The 21279-nt window shown below is 41.5% G+C and overlaps 1 protein-coding gene across 2 annotated transcripts in view; it reads right to left on the bottom strand.

Moving 5' to 3' along the window:
* The window catches only part of Pi4ka (phosphatidylinositol 4-kinase alpha), a 135744-nt gene that overhangs the window by 37246 nt on the left and 77219 nt on the right, over window positions 1–21279 (bottom strand). For both annotated transcript variants that reach the window (XM_076862900.1, XM_076862964.1), the window contains 9 exons: window positions 15681–15789; window positions 15081–15217; window positions 14799–14932; window positions 12522–12604; window positions 7294–7364; window positions 7090–7214; window positions 5501–5582; window positions 5095–5178; window positions 3130–3219 (listed from right to left, as the gene is read on the bottom strand). In XM_076862900.1, the coding sequence (XP_076719015.1) occupies window positions 3130–3219; window positions 5095–5178; window positions 5501–5582; window positions 7090–7214; window positions 7294–7364; window positions 12522–12604; window positions 14799–14932; window positions 15081–15217; window positions 15681–15789 (915 nt within the window). The remainder of the gene's footprint in view (window positions 1–3129; window positions 3220–5094; window positions 5179–5500; window positions 5583–7089; window positions 7215–7293; window positions 7365–12521; window positions 12605–14798; window positions 14933–15080; window positions 15218–15680; window positions 15790–21279) is intronic.

Below are 21279 nucleotides of genomic sequence, written 5' to 3'. Positions count from 1 at the left end.
GAATGCATATGAGCATGTATACACAAAATTGTACCAATGGTGCTGGGAGCTCCTGGAAAAACAAAAAGCATCATGGACCCCATAATGATGGGGAATGACTTAATGATCAAATTTAAAAAGAAAGTACATTAAGTTTGCTATAAAAACCAGATCAGAAAAAAAAAAAAAAAAACCCCAGATCAGATTCTAAGCCCAGTGACTTGGGAGGCTGAGGCAGGAGGATCACAAGTTTAAAGCCAGCTTCAGCAACTTAGCAGGGACCTAAGCAATTCAGCAAGACCCTGTCTCTAAATAAAAGATAAAAAAGGGCTGGGGATGTGGCTCAGTGGTAGAACACTTGCCTAGCATGTGTGAGGCACTGGGTTAGATTCTGAGCACCATGCATAAATAAATAAATAAATATAATAATAAAAGGGTCATCCACACCTAAATATATATATATATATTTAAAAATGGCTCAGTAGTAAAGTGCCCCTGGATTTAACTCCCCGTACCAAAAACAAACAAACAAAAAAACCAAACAAAACAAAAAATCCCCCAAACAAAACAGCAACAAAAACTGGACCAGAATTGAGGAGGGCAGTCTTGGGAAGGCTAAAGCTGAGGGCAGGAGAGAGGTAGTGAGGCTGGGGTGGATTGCTGGAGAAAAGTGAAAGGAAGGATGCCAGGGGGATGTCTGGTAAAAAATATCATTTCAAAACTTGTCATTTTCTACTTGCTTATTAGTCTAGGCCTGCCTGAGAAACTGCAAGGGAAAATGAAAAGGTCTATTGACTTTTTGCCCACCGAAACCTTTTTAGGCATCAAAGGGTTCCTCCCCTTTTAAAATCACTTCCTTTGGAGCTGAGGATGTTTCTTCTACATGAAATAAAGGAATCAGACATTTCCCAAACAGTAAGTTTGAGAAGCTACCATTATCTGGAGAATTCTAGTGTGCAAATTGAGAAGTTACAAGGCATCAAATGGCAGACTAGCTTAGCTTATCAGGCCTGGAATTGTCCAGCTTAGCCTGTGTGTTTGTTCCAAATGTGTCCATCTGATCTTGCTCCTCCTATATCTCAATCCTTGTTGCTCAACCTTTTTGTGGAAGAAGGAACTTAACAACAACCTTAGGAACTGGTTCTTGCCAGTAGATTTCCAAATAGCCTCTAGGATTCCTGGAGCCAGCTGTACTGCCTTCTTAGATTCCATGCCTCAAAGCATTTTTTTAACTGGCTTCACTCTGAAAAAATGCTACTTAAGTCAATTTCACACCTGCCTTTTGCTAACCTAGATTTCTTTTATTTATTTATTTATTTTTAATATTTATTTTTTAGTTATCGGCGGACACAACATCTTTGTTTTTGTATGTGGTGTTGAGGATCGAACCCGGGCCGCACGCATGCCAGGCGAGCGCGCTACCGCTTGAGCCACATCCCCAGCCCCCTAGATTTCTTTTAGTGCCTTTTTTTTTTTTTTTTTTTTAAATCTTTAACCCCTTTTATGGCAATTATTTCCTCTCATATACTGTGATATTTTTGTTCTGGGTCTGCCTGTCGCTAGAAAAATGGCTCACCTCCCATTCACTCACAACGACAAGCCAGTGCTTTTGTTGAAAAAACTCATATGTACCTTGGTGCAGACTGGAGCTTTTTTTTTTTTTTTTCTTTTTATTTCTAGAAAAGAACTTTACTGGGATACATATCCCCCAGTCTGCCTCTGCTCATCAGCTTTCATTAAGGCTCTGCATAGATGCACACAATGCACTCAGCTCTCAGACACGCTGTCTCTTGGAAACCTCCTCCATCCATCACATTGCCCCCAAGAATCTAGTAAGGAGCCTGAAGTCCTGCCACACCTGATGTGAGTAGTCAGAGACTGCTCATCAGATGGCCACCTGCCCTCCTCTTGCACTGACCAGCATGCCAACCCCCAAAGATGCTCCTAACAGAGCAGCCCCTGAGGGTCTACTATTTTCAATCTCTATACTAATGTTTTTGGTCTCTGTTTATTCACACTAGTACTATTTGTATTTTGAGTTCTCTGTGTGTAAAAGCTCTTTGGATGGCTCAAAGGAACTTATTGAGATTTGTCTTTTAATACATAGAACTGGAAACTGAACCCAGGGCCTTATACATGCTAGGAAAGCACTTTACTTCTGAGCTACTTCCCCATTCATTAAAAAAATTGTGTGTGTGTGTGTGTGTGTGTGTGTGCGCGCGCGCATACCAAGGATAGAACTCAGGGGGGACTCAACCACTGATCCACATCCACAGCCCTATTTTTATATTTTATTTAAAGACAGGGTTTTGCTGAGTTGCTTAGTGCCTCACTGTTGCTGAGGCTGGCTTTGAACTTGGGATCCTCCTGTCTCAGCCTCCCAAGCCACTGGGATTACAGGCGAGTGCCACCATGCCTGGCTTAAAAAATATTTTTTTAGTTGTCAATGGACCTTTATTTATTTATATATGGTGCCTCAACATACTAGGCAAGTGCTCTACCACTGAGCTACAACCCTAGCCCCACCACCCATTTTTTTTAAAAAATATTTTTATTAGTTGATGATGGACCTTTATTTTATTTATTTATATGCGGTGCTGAGAATCAGACCCAGTGTCTCACAGATGGCTAGGCTAGTGCTCTACCACTGCATCACAACTCCAGCCCCACACCACCCATTTTTAAATTTTATTTGGAGACAAGGGCTCCCTAAATTGCCCAGGCTGGCCTAGAACTTGCAATTCTCCCACCTCAGCCTCTTGAATAGCTGGAATTACAGGCAAGTGATACTGCACTATGCTTCAAGATTGCTTTTTTTTTTTTAATATTTACATATTTTTAGATGCAGTTGGACTCAATACCTTATTTTTATTTTATTTATTGTTATGTGGTGCTGAGGATCGAACCCATGGCCTCGCACATGCTAGGCGAAGTGCTCTACCGCTGAACTACAACCCCAGCCCCAAGATTGCTTTTTTTTTTTTTTTTTAATATTTTCTTTTAGTTGTTGACAGAACTTTATTTTATTCATTTTCTTATAGTTGGTGCTGAGAATTGAACCCAGTGCCTCATACATATCAGGCAAGTGCTCTATCACTGAGTCACAATCCCAGCCCTCGAGATTGCTTTTTGATGATTTCAAGAAAGTACCTGTAGGTGGGACTTGGTGACTGTCGGTGCCCACTTCATGGCTTCCTGAAGGATCATTCCACAGCGTGCAGCGAAGTCCTTCACGATGCTCTGAAAATGGGTGAGACTGATTTTCAACAACCTGAAATCAGCTTATCTGGGCTGTTGTAGTGGCTGTTATGGGTTGAATTGTGCCTTCCTCAAAATCTCATGCTGAAGTCTTAAGCCTCAGTATTTTGGATTGGGACTTTTAAAGAGGGAATTAAAATAAAAGACAATATGGATGCACCCTAATCCAATATGGCTGGTATCCTTATAAGAGGAGGAAATCTGGACTCACAGAAACATCAGGGTTATGTGCCCACCGAAGGAAGACTGTGAGAGAACAAAGTGAGAAGGCAGCCATCTACATGCCGAGAAGAGAGTGTCCTTGGAAGAAACCACCGCTGCTAATACCCTGATCTTAGACTTCCAGCCTCAAAGTTGTGAGAAAATAAATTTTTGTTCTTTAAGCATCCAATCTTGGCTATAGCCCTAGCAGTGATCATGTTCTAACACCAAGACTCCAGGGGACGGAATTCTGCACAGAATGATCTGTTATTCTGTAAGGCTGTGTGGCAGAACCTATACAAATTGCACATCATAGGGCAATTGTGCAACATGTCCTGATTCAGTGACTAAAGAGAAAGGCAGGCTCCAAGTAGCAAAAATCCTCATGGGTGCGATGAGAGAAACTCTACATTGACAGCTGGTCTGGCTAAGAGGCCTGAAGTAGGACTGGAGGAACACAGGGCTATGTCGGGAGCCATTCTCACACGTGACTGGGTGACTCCGGGTCAGGGTCTGAGGCGCTCTGGCTGTGTTGGAGCTTTGCCGGCCCTCTCCTGTTGAGAGAACCTGTCCGTGTGGGGGTGTAACTGACCACTGACCCCGGAGGCCCAATCACTGACCCTGACCTTGGAGTGCGGCCCCCCTTCAACCTTCATTGGATGGAATTATCCCCTGAGTTTCTTGCTCCCCAATAAAAGGCTACTCCCTGGCGTGCTTGCTCTCTCTCTCCTGCTAGCCCTGAGTAATCCTTGCTGCCCTACCGGGCGGTTAGAGGAGGGAACCAGAGAGGGGAGCCGTCTCGGACCTGGTCATAAAAAAAGGTAACTGAGTCTGTGTGTTTATTTTGATCTCTGCTAGCTAACTTTTATGCCAAGAACCTCATTAATGAAACCATTGCGCTGGCCGCATGGTAGAGGGCTGAGTTGAGCTTCAGTCCTGCCACAGTAGAGGATCCAAGTTAGACTGAGTCAGGGACAGGAGACACTTAGTACATCCTCCTCATTTGGAGCTATTAATCCTGCCTATTTGCCCACTGTATAACAATGCCAAAGCTATGTCATTCCATCACAACAACAAAAAGGCAGTATGCCTCAGAAAAGTGAACTGGTCTAAAAATCACATTTGTTCAATGCAAATTTGAAAGGCTGTAAACTGTAGATGGAAACCTCTTTGGCATTTAAAGCAGGAGCACAGCTGAGATTCAGGGTGGCTGTATGGCAGGACTGTAAGACAGATAAGGCTCAGGTGAGTCACTTGCCTTCCCTGCAACGGAACCCCGGCATTGCTTAGTGTCTTCACCATGTGATGGGCTCAGGACTACTCATGCCTTAATTGCTGGGGACTTGAGGACCTAATGTATGTTAAGCATAAATGAGATGGTTGTGAAAGTAGTCCTCATTGCAGGGAGGACCCCTCCCATTGTCATGAATTTGCCACTCAAAGCATAAATTACGCTGAGACATGACAGCAGGGCATACTACAACACAGGATAGATGGCATGTATGTCAGCTAGCCCCAGCTCACTAGAGTCACTGGTGGGCACTCATAGCACTCAATGACACCAAGAGGGTCTGCAGGATGTCTGGAATGGTCTTTAACACGGTCTGGCTTGAGCAAGTGTGGAAACCTGCACCAAGAAGTGCAAGTGAGACCTACCTCTCGGGCTTCATATGTGTCAGGAACTGTGATCCGATAGGGGGCGTCAGGGATGTCATAGTAAGGTTGGTCCTTATGAATATCCTGTAAGCACAGCAAGATTCCCTTTTTGAATCTGCTTTCCTGAGGTTGCCACTGCCCAAGCTTCTGACTTGGGGCAACAGCATGTTTGCCACCCCTTCCCACAACATGTCCAATCTATGAAGGGCTTTCAGACTTGCTGCAGTTTACTTGGAAAAAACAGAGTGGGATATGGGCAATCCTCATTTTCTGCCACTGTAAATTTGCCCCTTGAAGCATTAAATAGGTTGAGGCACATCAAATTGGAGGGGCAGACCACAACACAGAATAGATGGTAGGAGTGTCAGCCAGCCCCAGGTCACTAGGGTCATCCAGGGACACTCACAGCACTCAGTGACAGCGAGAGGGTCTGTAGGATGTCCAGCATGGTCTTTAGCACGGTCCCGCTCCAGAGCAAATGGGGAAACCTGTATCAAGAATAGACTCTCAGGGTCCAGAAACTGAGCCTCCCAGGAGTCTGCACTGTCTGGGAGGGGGGCACATCTGTCACTTTCCCCTGCACCAGCACAAGCTACACCTTCTGCTGGTTGCTGATGTGGGGGTCTCAGAAGACTTCTGAGGCAGGGCACCAGCTCCTGAAGGTCCTCTACATTAAGGTAGGCAATGCCTGGTCAGATATGCTTTCCAGTTCCATTCTTCAATGTCAGACAGGCCCTAGGTGGTCTGCTCCAACCCTGACAATGATCAACCATATTGGTGTTACCCTAGTGAGGCCACACCCCCTCTACCCCAAAGCAATCCTTCCCTCCCTTCCTATCTCCCTCTCACTCTTCCTTTCCCCCCTCTCCGCGCCCCCTATTTCACTTTCTTTCTTTCCCTCTCCCTCTCCCTCTCTTTCTTAAAATTTTTTGGTACTGGGGATTGAACCTAGAGGTGTTTTACCAGACCTTTTTTATTTTTTGAGACAGAGTGCCACTAAATTGCTTAGGGCTTTGCTAAGATGCTGAGACTGGCTTTAAACTTATAGTCCTCCTATTTCAGCCTCCTGAGTCACTGGGATTACAGGCTCACGCCACCATGTCTGGCTAATTCTCCTAGTTTTTAACCAGGGATTCCCAATATTTCTTACATCATGGCACACACACACACAAACAAAAAACAAAAAAACAAAACAAAACAAAAAAAACCACGAAGATTCTGAATGATACCTGGAGTAGATAGAAGCTACTGCTTACTCCTGAAAGTGATAAGTCATGGGCTCTGGTGGCCCTAGGGCTGGAAGAAGAGTACCTTTGGGTTGCTATAAGTCATTTATGGCTCAATGCTCAAGAGGCCTGGTTCTGACATGCCACATGTATGCTAGACTTGCTCTCATGACCTCTGGAAGCTCCTGACCCACCCTTAGATGGCATAGCTGCCTGGACCAGGCAGGCACTTGGCATATCTGTGGAAGGCTCCAGAACCCCTTGACATAGCTGTAGGCAGGCTCACTGTGGGTGTACTGCCTCTTGCTTACAAACTTCAGAGACACTGACCAAGCCTAACTTGTCTATATGCAGATGTGTCCCAAGAGGGTCTGTATTGGTTCTCGGCACAAATAGTAGGAAAGGGCCAGTGTGGACTTTTGTTTCTGAGAATCCCATAGGATACTGCTTCTACTTGAGGACCTATGACCTTGGGATAGGAGATGGTAGGGGGAGTGGGATACAGAGACACAAGGATGTGAGCACTTGATTAGCAAGAGAGGTACTGTAAATAACATCTATAGTTCAGAATGAACAGAGGTTTCCAAACTAAAATTCAGGCCATAACAAACTCCTTGACATTCTGGTGAAATCTGCATCACCTATGAGAAGTTTCCTTCTGGCGCCATTGTTTTCTGGATGGATAATGTAAGGATGACTTTCCCCTGCATTTCAAATCTCAAACATTTACACACATATACACAAAGCATTAGTAGGAAATAGAACTTACTTATCCACCAGACCAGACAGGTACTTGTCAGCCACCCTCCTTATCCTCTTGTGAATGTGGTTGAAATTCACCAGCAGAAACTGAGCATGCCGCTCCAGTTCCTCTTCATTTTCTTTTGTCTTGGCCTAGAGTCAAAAGAGACAGGTACAATAGCACACCTGTGTGCTTCCAGCAGGCATATGCTTGCACTTTGCTGAGACTTACTTTATCTGCCATCATGTTCAAGAAGGCATCAAACACTTTGTCTGCAACAGCAATCACACACTGCATCATCCCTGAAATGAGAAGGTTTCCATGGATCAAGTGAAGCCACAGAAAGGGACCAATCCTGGCTATTTCCAAACATTTTCGTTTGAAATTATTTTAGACTTACAGATAATTGCAGAGTTTCCATGTACTCATTGTTCACCAACTTCCCCAGATATTAACATGTATTATGTAATTAGTATGCCTTTGTCAAAACTAAGAGACTGACCCTGATAGAATGCTACTACCTAAACTTTAGACTTTATCTGTACTTTCTGAATTCTCCCATTCGTCCCTTTTCTATTCCAGAATCCAAGCCTGGAAACATGTGGTATACGCTCATCATATCTCCTAGTCTCTTTTAGAATGTGTTGATTCTTTAGTCTGTCCTTGAACTTTATAACTTGACACTTGGCTTTGAACTTATGGATCCTCCTGCCCCAGCCTTCTGAGCTGCTGGGATTACAGGTATGCACCTCCACACTCTGCTGTCTTGACACTTTTGAAGGTACAGGTAATCTTGCAGAAGGTCCCTCAATTTGTTGTCTGATGCTTGCTCAAGATTAGACTAGGATTTGGGGGATAATACCACAGAGGTGATATGTTGTTCTTGTCACATTATATCCATATATATCCATATCTCTTATCACTGTTGAAGTTAACCTCAATTACTTAGTCTGGGTTGATTCTTTTTTCCCTTTCTAAACTCTAGAAGAGAGTCACCACCAGAGATCAGGTATAGTGGCACATGCCTATAATCCCAGCAACTCAGGAGGCTGAGTTATGAGGATCATATGTTTGAGGCCAGCATCAGCAATTTAGTGAGACCCTGTCTTTAAATAAATAAAAAAAAAAAGTAAAAATGGCTGGGGATGTGGCTCAGTATAGAGTGCTTCTGGGTTCAGTCCTCAATCTATACCACCAAAAAGTCACCAAACTCATATTAGGATTGAGGAATTAAGTGCCACCTTCTGAAAATTTGTGGATGAGAAATAAAATCACCATAGCAACTGGTATACATCTGGGGGATACTTTGAAATTGTGCAGGTACCTAATTTTTCTTTAAATATTTGCCCACTAATTTTACTATCCCTCAGTGGATTCAGCCTGTAATTACTGTGGATATCATGGGGATTTTCCTTTCCCTCATTTCTTCTACTTTTTAGTAGTGATCAGATGTCAATCAAAATCATGAGGTAATATTAGTATGACTTTTACTTTAAAGTCACCCTCCTTCTTGCCCCTACAGTTACCGCCAGATTACTAGTGTACTGATTAATTAGGCATCTGGGAGGTATGCAAGCAGAGTCCTGGCCTTGTGTACACAGAGGTTTGGTTTATACCTGCAGAAAAGAGGTGGAAGCCCTCCCCTTTAGGGAGGCAGCTAGATGTTTCAAATACCCTCTCTCCTGATTAGTTCTGAAAATTCATGAATAATACATATCTCCAAAGACAATTCCTTTCTATCTCTTAGGAAAGAAAAGGAAGATGGGAGTAAATTCAACAGCTGCACCCTTATTGGCTTAACTAATTATTAAGAACCAAAATAATCAATTTGATTCATGTGGAAATCATGTGGAACAGTGTACTGCAAAAATGGAGAGCATCTGTGAAGAGCAAATCATTTTCAGTGTCATTTAATTTCCTCAGAATGAAATAGCAAAGAAGAAAAGAGTCTGGAGAGAAGGGCAAGCAAGACATCCAGCTTCAGAAACGGATCTGATTCTGTCTGTAAATATTCTCCAGGAGGCTGGCAAAATATGCCAGGTTCTGAGGTCTTTTAAGAGTTGGCACTTTCAATTTTTTGGTTGCTTATTCCCTCTCCTAGAATCAAAGAATCTCAGGATAAGCCAACTATCTAACACAGAATTTAGAACAAAATAGCTGCTACACAAATGGATACTGGGTAGATGATTGAGAGGAATGAATCAGCCAGTGGATGATGGTGTCCCAGGTCCAAGTGTTCCTGAGACATGTATGTGAGACCCTCTGAGCATGCCCACCCACCTCCTGTGCTCTATGGCTCTCCTGGAAAAAGCTTCCTTGGTAGAAATTGCCTGCTTCCATTTTCCACCTGAGACCTCTAATCCTTCCTCTACTGCCAGCAGAGGGAGCTTCTAGAATCCTTCCATCATCTTTCCTGGCTAACTCTACTGGCTCCCAGCTGCAAAAACAAATTCACACACCTGATTTCCTGACTCTGCTGAGTAGCAGTGTGAAGTGCTCTGCAAAAGACTCAATGCATGAAAGTCTTACATGACCCTGGGGTGATTTTCTAAAACATTTCTTCAAGTATTTATTTTCCAAAAAAGAACAAAAATAGTACTAGAAGTATCTGGGAATGATTTTTCCATTGGCAAGAACAAATTGATGGATCCACCAATGTCCCAATGGCTTTTGGCATGGAAAGGACTGCTTACTACTACTTGTATTTTATTAATATTAAATTTGTTAATCTTAGGAATTTATCAATCAATATCCCTCAAAAAATTTAGCCACACAATTAATCAAGATTTATGTATTCTACCAAATTTAATTAAATGATTCTAAATATTTACTTAAAACATAAGTCTAATATTTTAGCATCTCTTAAATTTTTATATTTATTTATTTATTTATTTATTTTGTACTAGGGATTGAATACAGGGATGCTTTACCACTGAGATCCATCCCCAGCCCCTCTCCCAACTGTTTTTTAGAGACAGAGTCTCAATAAATTGCTTAGGGCCTTGCAAAGTTGCCAAGTATGTATGTATGTATGTATGTATGTATGTATGTATGTATTTATTTATTTATTTTAAAGGAAGGAATGTTTATTTTGGCTCCTGGTTTTAGAAATTTCAGTCCATGGTTGGTTGATCATGTCACTTTGGGCCTGAGGTAAGGCCAAAAACGTCATGGCACAAGGCCAAACTCGATGGCAGAAGCATGTGGTACACTGTCTACCTAGTCACTCTCTTAAGATCAGGAAAACTGCTCAGCTTAGGCACCAGGAAGCAGAAAGAACCCAAACGTTTTAAAACATCTTTTATATTAGTCTCATCAGTGCTCTTGTACTAAAACTGGTCAAAAAGTGCTATACAAACTTTTTTCTTTGCTGACTCAATTTTAATGTCTCTTCTTTTATTTCCCCTCCCATCTTAAGTAAACTTCTGCAAAACTCTATTTAATACAATTTTAAAATGGGGGGTATAACTGGCATATAATAAATTTTATAGATCTTATGTGCTCAATTTGATGACATTTTAAACCACTGTATACATTTATGCAACTCAAACAAGACATAGAATATTTCTATTGGTCTAGAGAGTTCCTTTGTACCCCCTTCCAGTTTTCTCTCTTCTTTTTATTCCTAGTTCTATGTTGGGTTTGCCTTACTAGGGATTTTGGTAACTAATATTTTTATGCTTTCATAGACTTTACTATTTTTCTGACTTCCTACAAGTTCAGTTCTCTTGGCTGGAACTTTTAATAGCTGAGGCCTTCTGTACACTCAGGGTTTGAGGACATGTTGAATCATGAGGCTTTTTTCATACTGATTTTTTTTTACACTGAAATGTTCCAAGAAATGATGCAGATTCTGGCCTGGGCATAGCTTATCAAGTATGGTCTTCCTATCTGGCCTGAAGGCTGCCCCAAATGGGGGTTCTTCCTAATCAGTAGGGATATGAAGATGTGAAGACCCTCAAGACAATGGCTATGTCTGCAGCCAACTCTCTCTGGAGCCCTGACTCACAGAGCATCTTTGACTGGCTATTCTGTGCAACTTTTCTGTTCATCATCTACTGTTCACTCTGTCGACCTAGTTACTCTCTTGAGACCAGGACGGAGTAGTCTTCTATTGCTGGTGCTGAACCTTTTCCTGGACTGTGAGGCTCTTTCCTGGTGTTTCTTCTTTCTTGTTTATGTGAAAAGAAGCAGAAACAACTCCATGCTTCCACCTCACAAAGCCTTACTGGAAGAAATAAGCATTATGTATAACTGGCCCTGTTTCTGTGGATTCCATATCTGAGGAATCAACTAAGTGTAGATCAAAATGAATTTGGGGGCTGGATATATAGCTCCGTTGGTAGAGTGCTTGCCTTGCATGCACAAGGTCCTGGTTCCCCAGCACCACACACACACACACACACACAAAAAAAAAAAAAAAAAAAAAAAAAAAAAAAAGACAAAAAATAATTTGGAAAGCTGGGCATGAATCTACATGCCTGTAATCCCAGTAATTCAGAAGGCTGAGGCAGGAGGATAGTAAGTTTGAGTCCAGTCTTAGTAAGATTCATGTCTCAAAAAATAAAAAGAGCTGGGGATGCAGCTCAGGGGTAAGGTGCTCCCGCATTTAATCCCAAGTACCAAAAAAAAAAGATGGGGGAAATATTACATCTTTACTGAACATGCACAGTCTTTCCCCCTCTTTATTATTCTCTAAAAAACATAGCATAACAATTATATATCTATATCTATATATCTATATATATAAAAATAGGGGCTGGGGATGTGGCTCAAGCGGTAGCGCGCTCGCCTGGCATGCGTGTGGCCCGGGTTCGATCCTCAGCACCACATACAAACAAAGATGTTGTGTCCACCGAAAACTAAAAAATAAATATTAAAAAATAATTCTCTCTCTTTAAAAAAAAAAAAATAAATAAAAATATATATCTCCCAGTGTATTCACCCTTCTTTTGTAATTATGCATTCTTGTACGTTGAACTCATACCTTTCATAAACTAAACTTGCAAAAAAAAAAAAATACTGTACTTATGTTTGAATTATTATAATTAGTCCATTAGGAGTCCCTTTAAATTGGTTCCTTGGTCCTCTTAGCCTCCTCCTGACAATTAAAAAGTATGACTGCTCTCTGGCAACAGTAAGATGCTCCAGGTCCACTGATGATTGTTCAAGGAGCCTTGGTTCTTTATACAGAAGATAATATTAAGGATAAAAATCTGGGTGCTGGAGCACACTTGAACATATATGGTAGGCTCCTTTTGTTTTTTGGTCTCCTTGCAACAGTAGAAGAGCTGGAAAGATATGTTTTTTTTAAGGTTACATGCTCTATGCTGATCTTTCCAGTGTAGTTTGGTAACTTGATAAAATTTTCCTCTGTGTTGACAGAAAACAGGCAGTAGTAGCCCTTTTATCCTATTAAAGTTCAAGTCATTATGGGAGTATCATAATAATAAGCTTACCAGATTTGTCTTTCTGAATAGCTTTATCCTCAAAGTAGCAGAACATTACCTGGAAGCGATCAGGATCTGTTGAACGCAGTACCCTAATAAGGAGAACAGCTTTAAATAAATTTTGAAAAAAATCTAGGCTCTCCCTATCAGAGATGTTAACACTCCTCAGACTGATACGGCTGCGAGAAACAGAAACTCTCTAACATTTATAGGGTCAGACAATGACTTGGATTTTCTGGAGGGTGATATGTAATGCTCCCAAATTTTTCAACCCAGCAGTCCCATTACTAGCTACATATCTTAAGAGTTAGGTGCACAAGGATTCTCAACAACAGTGCTGATTGCATTACCCCAAACAGAAACAGTCTAAATGCCCATCAATAGGAGACCAGTCAGATAATCAAAAATTTACCCATTCAATGTCACATAACATAGCCACCAAGATAAGAGGCAGCTGTCATGTGCTGTTACAGAAAAAAGATCCAAGATATACTATTAAGTGAGAAAAGGAAGATACGGGGAAATAGGTAGAGCACAATTTCTCTGACAGGTTTCCTGAGGTGTGTCTATGTGTGTACATGTGTAGGATATACACGTTTGCCTATGGTGAGAAAATTTCTAGATGGAAAAAATAGGACAATTAACAGCAGGAATGAGGGGCTCAGAGCCAGGTAAGTAAGACCTGTATTTCTTCACTTTTTGCATCTTTTGTACTATTCCCAAGGGTTACACCCCTTTTTAAATTTCATGTGCTGTGGACATTTTATTTATATATTTTCTTCCAGTTCTGGGGATCAAACTAGGATCTTGTGCATGCTAGGCAAGTATTTTGCCACTGAAGTACATCCTGGCCCTGATGTTTTTGCTTTTAATTTTGCAGTGCTGGAGTTTGAACCCAGGACCTTGAGCATGCTAGGTATAAAGCACTATACCACTGAGCTACCTCCCCGGCCCACATTTCGACATTTACAGTAAAAAATATCTTTAATCTTTGGGGAAAAGGAAAAAAATAAGTGTGTGAGCTTGAACTATGGCTGCTTTGATGAGCCTTTCAGAGTTCTGGAGGATTCACTTAGTAGGGTTTGTGATGTGCAACCATCAGCCTCCACATCAGTCTTTCGAAAGGTAAGTTTCTTCAGGGTGGGCCAGGGGGTTTTAAGTGCATGCATTCTCAGTTGCCCACACACACATGGCTTTAACTTGACTTCTCACATTGTCTCTTTTGTGATTTAAAAATTTTCCCACTAACCAGTGGCTGGGAATCTAAGGCAAATTCTTGAAAAAAAGGTTTTGGGTTGCTTCTCCATACTATCATAGGACTCCTAGGGACCTGCAGGTAGCCCAGGATCCTGAACACTTTAGGGACACACTTGTGGAGGATGGGAGATAGTCTTGCCTTCCAACACAGAAGGCTGAAGGAGTCTTAACACATTTCTTTTAGTCATGCATACTAGCACTGAAACCATTCTTTCACTGTTTTGGTTGGCTTCCTTTGTTTTGACTTTTGAAAATGTATTATTTGGAAAAAGAACTAGGAGGAGCTATATAACATGCTAGTGGGTACGGTGGTGCGATCAGTTTTTTTTCACTCCAGTTATTTTTTGGCTGCTTCTTCTGATATTCACTGACAAGAGGTAGCAGGGCACAGTGCTTAAAAGACCATTTAGAGGGCTGAGGATCAGGCTCAGTGGATTTTCAATCTACATTAGAGATTTCTTAACTTCTTACTGTCTCATTTTCCTCATTTACAAAATGGGTATAACATATTGCCAACCTCACAGGCTTTCTGGAGAGTGTGCCAATACGTGTAACTTAGTATAGAACCTGGTAAAACAAAAACGCTCCATCAGATCATAGCAGCCATTATAGTGGTTAGGACTGCTATGGCTACACAGTAAGGGTCAGGCCACCTGTAGGACTATTTTGGAACTGGACCTCTCCTAATTCACATTGCTATTTGTACTTAGCCATGTTCCTGGAAACCAGCTTAGTGAGGACTGGCTCCTCAGAGGGGCCCCCAACATCAAAGGATTGAGTTCGCAGCATTAGGACTGCTCAGCAGCCTAATTCCTATGGGAGAGGGGATAAAAATGGAATTTAAATACTGGGATGTCTCTAAACATATGGTATTTTGGTGTTCATGAAGAGGGGCACATGAGAAAAGCAGATGGTTGTGTTTAGAAAGCTTGCATGTCTTGGGAGGAGCTGAAAAAAGTTCTGTGTCTAGAAGGTCAAAATTTAAAAATTCATTCAAATGTGGATGTGTAGAAGTGAAGACCTGTGTACCTCATGTATTCCAGCCGGTACACAGACAAGAGATAGGTAGACATGGCAAAGTCCAGCTTGTTGATGAGGGCAGAAACTTCAGGAGGAGGGTCCAACAGATTGATGATGGTGCTTCTGAGTTCATTTAGTTCAGCCTGGAGGGAAAGAAACTCTCACAGACTCACAAGCATATCTCCCCAAAAGAAAGAGGCCCTAGTGGCCGGCAACGTGTTCATAAGAACTTTGAAAGGATATGCCCTAATTGTTCCAGAGGTTTTAGCAAAAATGAGGAAGAATTCTTACTGGGGTGACCGTGTCATTTTTCATGGCTGAGTTGTACTGGAGGACTGACCGCAGTGGCTCTTTGCTGGGAAAGGTGAGCAGTGGTGACTTGGTGGCTATTTCACAGACCCCCTCATACCACTCTTCTGGCCAGAGTCCTGTAGAAAGTGAATACAAGTGAGATGTAGGACTGGGGATGTAGACGGGGGTTACAGCACTTAACTAGCCTGGGGGGGGGGGTTGCCTTGAATTTGATCCTCTGTACCGGAAGGACAGAAGGAAGGAAGGAAGGAAGGAAAGAAGAAAGGAAAGTTCTTGGGTCAAGAAGCATTATAGTGGTACTAACTCAGACAATTTCTAGAGTCCTGGACCCTTTGAGATAATTAATGCCAAAATTAGGCCGCTATGTAACTTGGGAAGATTTTCCCTAAGGTATGTGGCATTCTCAAGTACTCTAAACTCCATCTGAGAAGTATAATGTTTACAAATACTTGTAAGAAGAAATAGCTGCATTTGAACTTATTTTGAACATGCTCACATTAATAATTAGGTTGAGCCTGACCTCATAATTTTTTCTACTCCGCAATCTGTCTTCCCTGGGAGAGAGAGATCACCTCCTACCTGATCCCTCCACAGCAAATCCCATCAGTACAGAGTACAGCCAGAAGTCCCGGAAAAGCTTCTGTAACCGAGGTTTGGCTTCCTTGATGGGTGGCAATCGTCGGGTAAGCTGATATGCCAAGAAGAGAAGGAGAAAATTTATTTGCTTATAATACCCTAACACATGCAAGTATAAAATCAAGCATAGATTTATTCTCCAACAGCATTCTTGAGACTCAGCTAGTCAGACTTGGTAAGAAAAGACACACTAATCAGTGGCTGATGCTGCTTCTCAATAATCTTATCAATCAGTAGTTCATTCATTCATTCATTCACTTGTTTATTGAGTACCTAATGTGCAGCAGGCACTGGACATGGCAGGCAAAAGCCCCATTTCTGTATTCACAGGGGGATGTGTCTGGGAGGCACATAGGTAAACTATCATAGTGGGGCACAGTTCCTAGAAAAGTGGTCAAGGGCCTCAAGAGTGGTAGAGAAACTGCAAGAATTTTGTAGGTAGAACACAAGTAGCTTTGAAAAGCACAACTTTTCAAACAGTAATCTTGGGCAGAATTCTAATATATAAAACAGGTAAAAGCAAAGTTGCTCTGGTGCACTTATAAGGAAGTGAATTCCCTGCATCCTTATTTGAGATAGCATCTTACCTGATGTGAGGCATGGAGCGCCTCATCAGTCACATAAAAAGGTTAAATTTATGTAAAATGCTCAGTTGAACAGATCAGTCTTCACAGAACCCCCAGAGGACACTGATATCTCTATATAATGATGATCAATCTGCTTTGAGGGACATTTTTCTACCCAAACAAGTGTCAAGTCTGGGCCAGGGACACAGAGAATAGAGAGAAATGATGGATGATACCTATCACTGGGACTTATTCACACACAGCTGGTAAAACTATAAAGTGGCACACTCTCTGGAAAGTATTTGGTAATATGCATCAAATTTTAAATATCTCCAAACACATTTCACCTATATAATACTATTTCTATGAAGTTATCAAAACAACAACCTGATATAGGCACAAAAATGTTGCAATGTTATAACAGCTTAATAGGCTGGGACTGTAGCTCAGTGGTAGAGCACTTGCCTTGCATGTGTGAGGTACTGGGTTCGATCCTCAGCACCACATAAAAATAAATAAAGATATTGTACCAACTACAACTAAAAAAATTTTAAAAAAACAGCATAATAAATATAAAAACATTAATATAAAAATATAAAAACATTAATGTGTACTTGAAATAAGTAACAGAATATTTAGAATTATATTTCAGGCGAGGGATATGACTCAGTAGTAGAGTGCTTACTGGGCATGTGTGAGGCCTTGGGTTTGATACTCCAAGCATAATTAAAAAAAAAATCACATTCTCACTGGGTCTATTGGCACATGCCTATAATCCCAATTAATCATGAGGCTGAGGTAAAAGGATCACAAGTTCCATGTCAGCCTAGGCAATTTAGGGAGACTCTGTCTCAAACTGAAATATAAAGAGGTCTGGATGTAACTCAGAGGCACAGTACTGGCCTAGGATGTCCAAAGCCCTGAGTTCAATCCTTGATACTTCCAAAAAAACCGTATTTTAAATGTCCATTTGGTGACATAGGTAGAAAACACAATGTCAAATGAAAAGTTGCAAAATATATAATTGATATATAATTAAAAATATACATGTAAATATATATGCATAGAACAAAGGGGCGAAATCCAGCCACATATTAATACAGATGGTGACAGAGTTACCAAGAATTTCTATTTTCCTTTAACATTATCTGTGTTCCTTTTTCTTTCTTTTCTTTTAGTGTGATACTGAGGCTTGAACCCAGGGATGCTCTGGCTGAGCTACATTTCCATTTAATTATTTATCTAGGTATTAGGGATTGAACTCAGGGGTGCTTTACCACCAAGTATTATCCCCAGGCTTTTAATTTTGAAACAGGTCTTGCTAAGTTTCTGAGGTCTCATTAACGTGCTGAGACAGGCCTTGAACTTGTAATCCACATGCCTCAGTGCTGGGATTACAGGTGTGGGCCACCATGTCCAGCTACACTGCCTGTATTTCGTAGACTTCTGTCATAAATATGTTCCTTTTACAATCACAGGGAGTATACAGGTTTTTGTCTAGGGTTCTAGCAACCTGTGTGGGAGGACTGGCCTCTCCTTGAAAGCTACCAGGGTACTGTGTCTTTGGGGAGAGTTGGCAAAGACCTGGCAGTGCAGGGAGAACTTTAGGAAGGTATTAAGGTGGTAGGAACATTGAGGGGGGCTGCTGGGGAGGACAGAGAAAATGGAGGAGTCATCACAGGAAGCCCAGGGCTGCACAGGACACTGGCCACAAATGGACATTTTGACAAGGTACTTCTAGTTCAGCCAGTGGCCAATAAGGGTGACTGCAAGAATAAGTGAGTGTTTTTGCAGTGGGAAGTCCACCTAAGATGAGGTCCTAAGAGATGGTGGAGGCACAAGGGGATTTTCAGACAGTGGACTTCAAGGTCTATGTGATTAAGAGTTTCCAATGTCTTATAAAGAGAACTTGCCTTTGGTGGTAATAGAAAAGATTACGCTTCCGGAATGCTTCACTCCTAATGGGAACAGAGGCTTTAAGATGTTGGCAAGTTCAACATAATTTTGACACAGGTAAGAGAAAGAAGGGATTCGGCCCTGTGGGTTCTCCCTGTCCTCTGACTCCTCCAGGCCCCTCAGTTATCATCTCAGCTAAGACTGTTCTAGTTCCCAGGAAGGAAAGACCGAGCTAGTTTCAGAAAAGGCTCTAGCAGTGCTTTGACATGTATAGAGATTAAGACATGATGTAGCTGTTGCTGGTCAGGACTCTGTGCAGAGAAGTATTCCTGTGCTTCAAGAGACAGAAAGGTGTTAGAACTGGGCATGGTGGAACATGCCTTTAATAATCTCAGTGACTCAGGAGACTGCGGTAGTAGGAGTATAAGTTTTTTTTTTTAAATACTTTTATTTTATTTATTTATATGTGGTGCTGAGGATCAAATCCAGGGCCTAACATATGCTAGGTGAGCACTCTACCACTGAGCCACAACCTCAGCCCAAGGAGGAGTGTAAGTTGTACAAATAAATAAATAAATAAATGTCTATCAACAACTAAAAAAAAAAAATATTGGAGGGGCTGGGATTATAGCTCAATGGTAGAGTGCTTGCTTGCCTTGTACGCATGAGGCCCTGGGTTCGATCCTCAGCACCACATAAAAATAAATAAATGAAAATAAAGATATTGTGTCCATCTACAACTAAAAAAATAAAAATTAAAAAAATGTTGGAAAAGTCAGGTAGGTGCACACCTGTAATCCCAACTTGGCAGGCTAAGGCAAGAGGATCACAAGTTTAATACCAGTCTCAGCAACTTAGTAAGACTGTCTCAAAATTAAAAAAAAAAAAAAAAAAAGAGAAAGAAAAGAGAAGGGCTGGGGATGTAGGTCAGTAGTTAAGGGCCACTGTTTCAAACCCCAGTTAAAAAAAAGAAATTGGAAAACATATCTGACCATGAGGCAAACCTTGAAGCAGGACAAAAACAATGAAGTATGTGTGACAGATGGTACCACTTTATGGTAGAGGCTGAAACCGCACACATCTGTTACCTCTAAATGGGAAACAGATTTAAAAACATCAAGGTGTTAAGAAGGGTTGAAATCCAGTGTTTTCAAAAGTGGGTTACATGACCAGAAAGCTAAATATGCAGGAAATATCACTAATTAATACTTAAAAAGAATAGCTGGGCAAGGTGGCACATGCCTGTAATTCCAGTGGCTTGGGAGGCTGAGACAGGAGAATCAAAAATTCAAAGCTAGCCTCAGCAATTTTGTGAGGGTCTAAGCAACTTAGTGAAGCTCTGCCTCAAAATAAAATATAAAAAGGGTGGTAAACTGCCCCTGGGTTAAATCTCCAGCACCCCACAAGTAAAATAAATAAAAGAGGCAGGGATATTGTGTGTGGCTCAGTGGTAAAGCACTTGCCTTGTATGAGTAAGGCTATGAGTTCATTTCCAGCACCATCAGAAAAAAAGAAAAAAGTAATACATACTAATAGAATAGAAATTCCAGCAAAGAAGTATGCAGAGCACAAAGTGAAAACCAAGTCACCTCTCCAACCTTTTCTGTGAATATATTTCATTTCTGTATGAAATGTATTTTCATACAGAAATGAAATGTAATTTCATACAGAATTTCATTTCTGTATGAAATGAAAAAGGCTACCACTTACTGAGCATCTACTGTATGCTGGGCACCCCTCTGCTTGTCCTCACATTCTTCTTTTTTCTTTTTAAATACTTTTTAGTTGTAGATGGACACAATACCTTTATTTATTTATCCTTATGTGGTGCTGAGGATCGAACCCAGGGCCTTACACATGCTAGGCAAGTGTTCTACCACTGAGCCACAACCCCAGCACCAGCCCTTCCTCACACTTTTTAAAATATTTTTTTTAGTCGTGGATGGCCCTTTATTTTATTTATTTTTATGTGGTGCTGAGAATAGAACCCAGTGCCTCACACATGCTAGGCAAGTGTTCTACCACTGAGCTACAACCCCAGCCCTCCTGACATTATTTATCTCAATTTTTATAACCTCTTCCCGTGTTAGGTATAATTACCACCCTCATTTGTGAAGAGTGGCAGAACAGCAGCCATGTGTCATTCTGCAGGCAAGATGCTCCAAGAAGAAAGAACTGTGGCTGCCAAGGTTCTGCTGGGGGCCAGGCTTAGCATGTGTGAAAGTAAGAAGAAAAGGGAGCAAGAGTTTGTGAGGCTGAGCCCCAGGAGGAGTCCGGACACATGGAAGGGCCTCTCAGAGCAGCACAATGGTGTCCATGCTGGAGCTTTCGACTGAATAGGGCAGATAAAGGCTCTGGGGAACAGATTTGGCTAAAGTTAGAATGCTACACTCTACCCAAACTCAACCACACTTTCTATATCCTGAACACAATGGCCCTTATATTTTAGCATCTCTCAAGCAGTGACAGAGACACACCCATAGCCCCTCAAATACCTGTACATTCTTTTGTCTGAGAATCATACTAGTTGATTACCCAAATACACTCACAAGTACCCAAATCAGGAAGCAATACTTTGTGATAAGCTGGTTTCCTAGATAATACAGAACATTCTGATACATTTTTAGATCATAAAATTAAAAACACAAGTTAAAATAAATTATAGTTCCACAGACCCCCATGAATATCTAAGTGGACTTGGGTTTGGGAAACACAGCTCAGTGATATCCTTAATTGTCCTACAAGAGCTGGGCTTCGATTCTAGCAATGAACAGTGACCCTTGACTGAAGAAAGTCCTATGCCATGGTATCCTTATTTTTAATAAGCCACTAATCTTATTTTTGGCTCCACTTCTCAGTGAAGAATAAGTTCACAGAAGAATAAGGACACCCACCTCATAGCCAAACTAGCCAAATCTGCCTTGGTGGTCAGGGCTAGATAAGATGATGATCATCTCAGAAGGGGAAGACACAATAGGAGGGGATACATGTGACTTCTATTTTGGAGGGAGTATTATAGCTACTCTGGAACTGCAGCCTAGCCTCCAGAAGTCTGAAGACTGCCTTAGTGAAGGCTGCTC

The sequence above is a fragment of the Callospermophilus lateralis genome, chromosome 1 (genome assembly GCF_048772815.1).
Source record: "Callospermophilus lateralis isolate mCalLat2 chromosome 1, mCalLat2.hap1, whole genome shotgun sequence".
Classification (NCBI taxonomy): Eukaryota; Metazoa; Chordata; class Mammalia; order Rodentia; family Sciuridae; genus Callospermophilus; species Callospermophilus lateralis.
The sequence above is the reverse complement of the archived record's forward strand: the minus strand, read 5'-3'. Positions and strand labels throughout refer to the sequence as shown.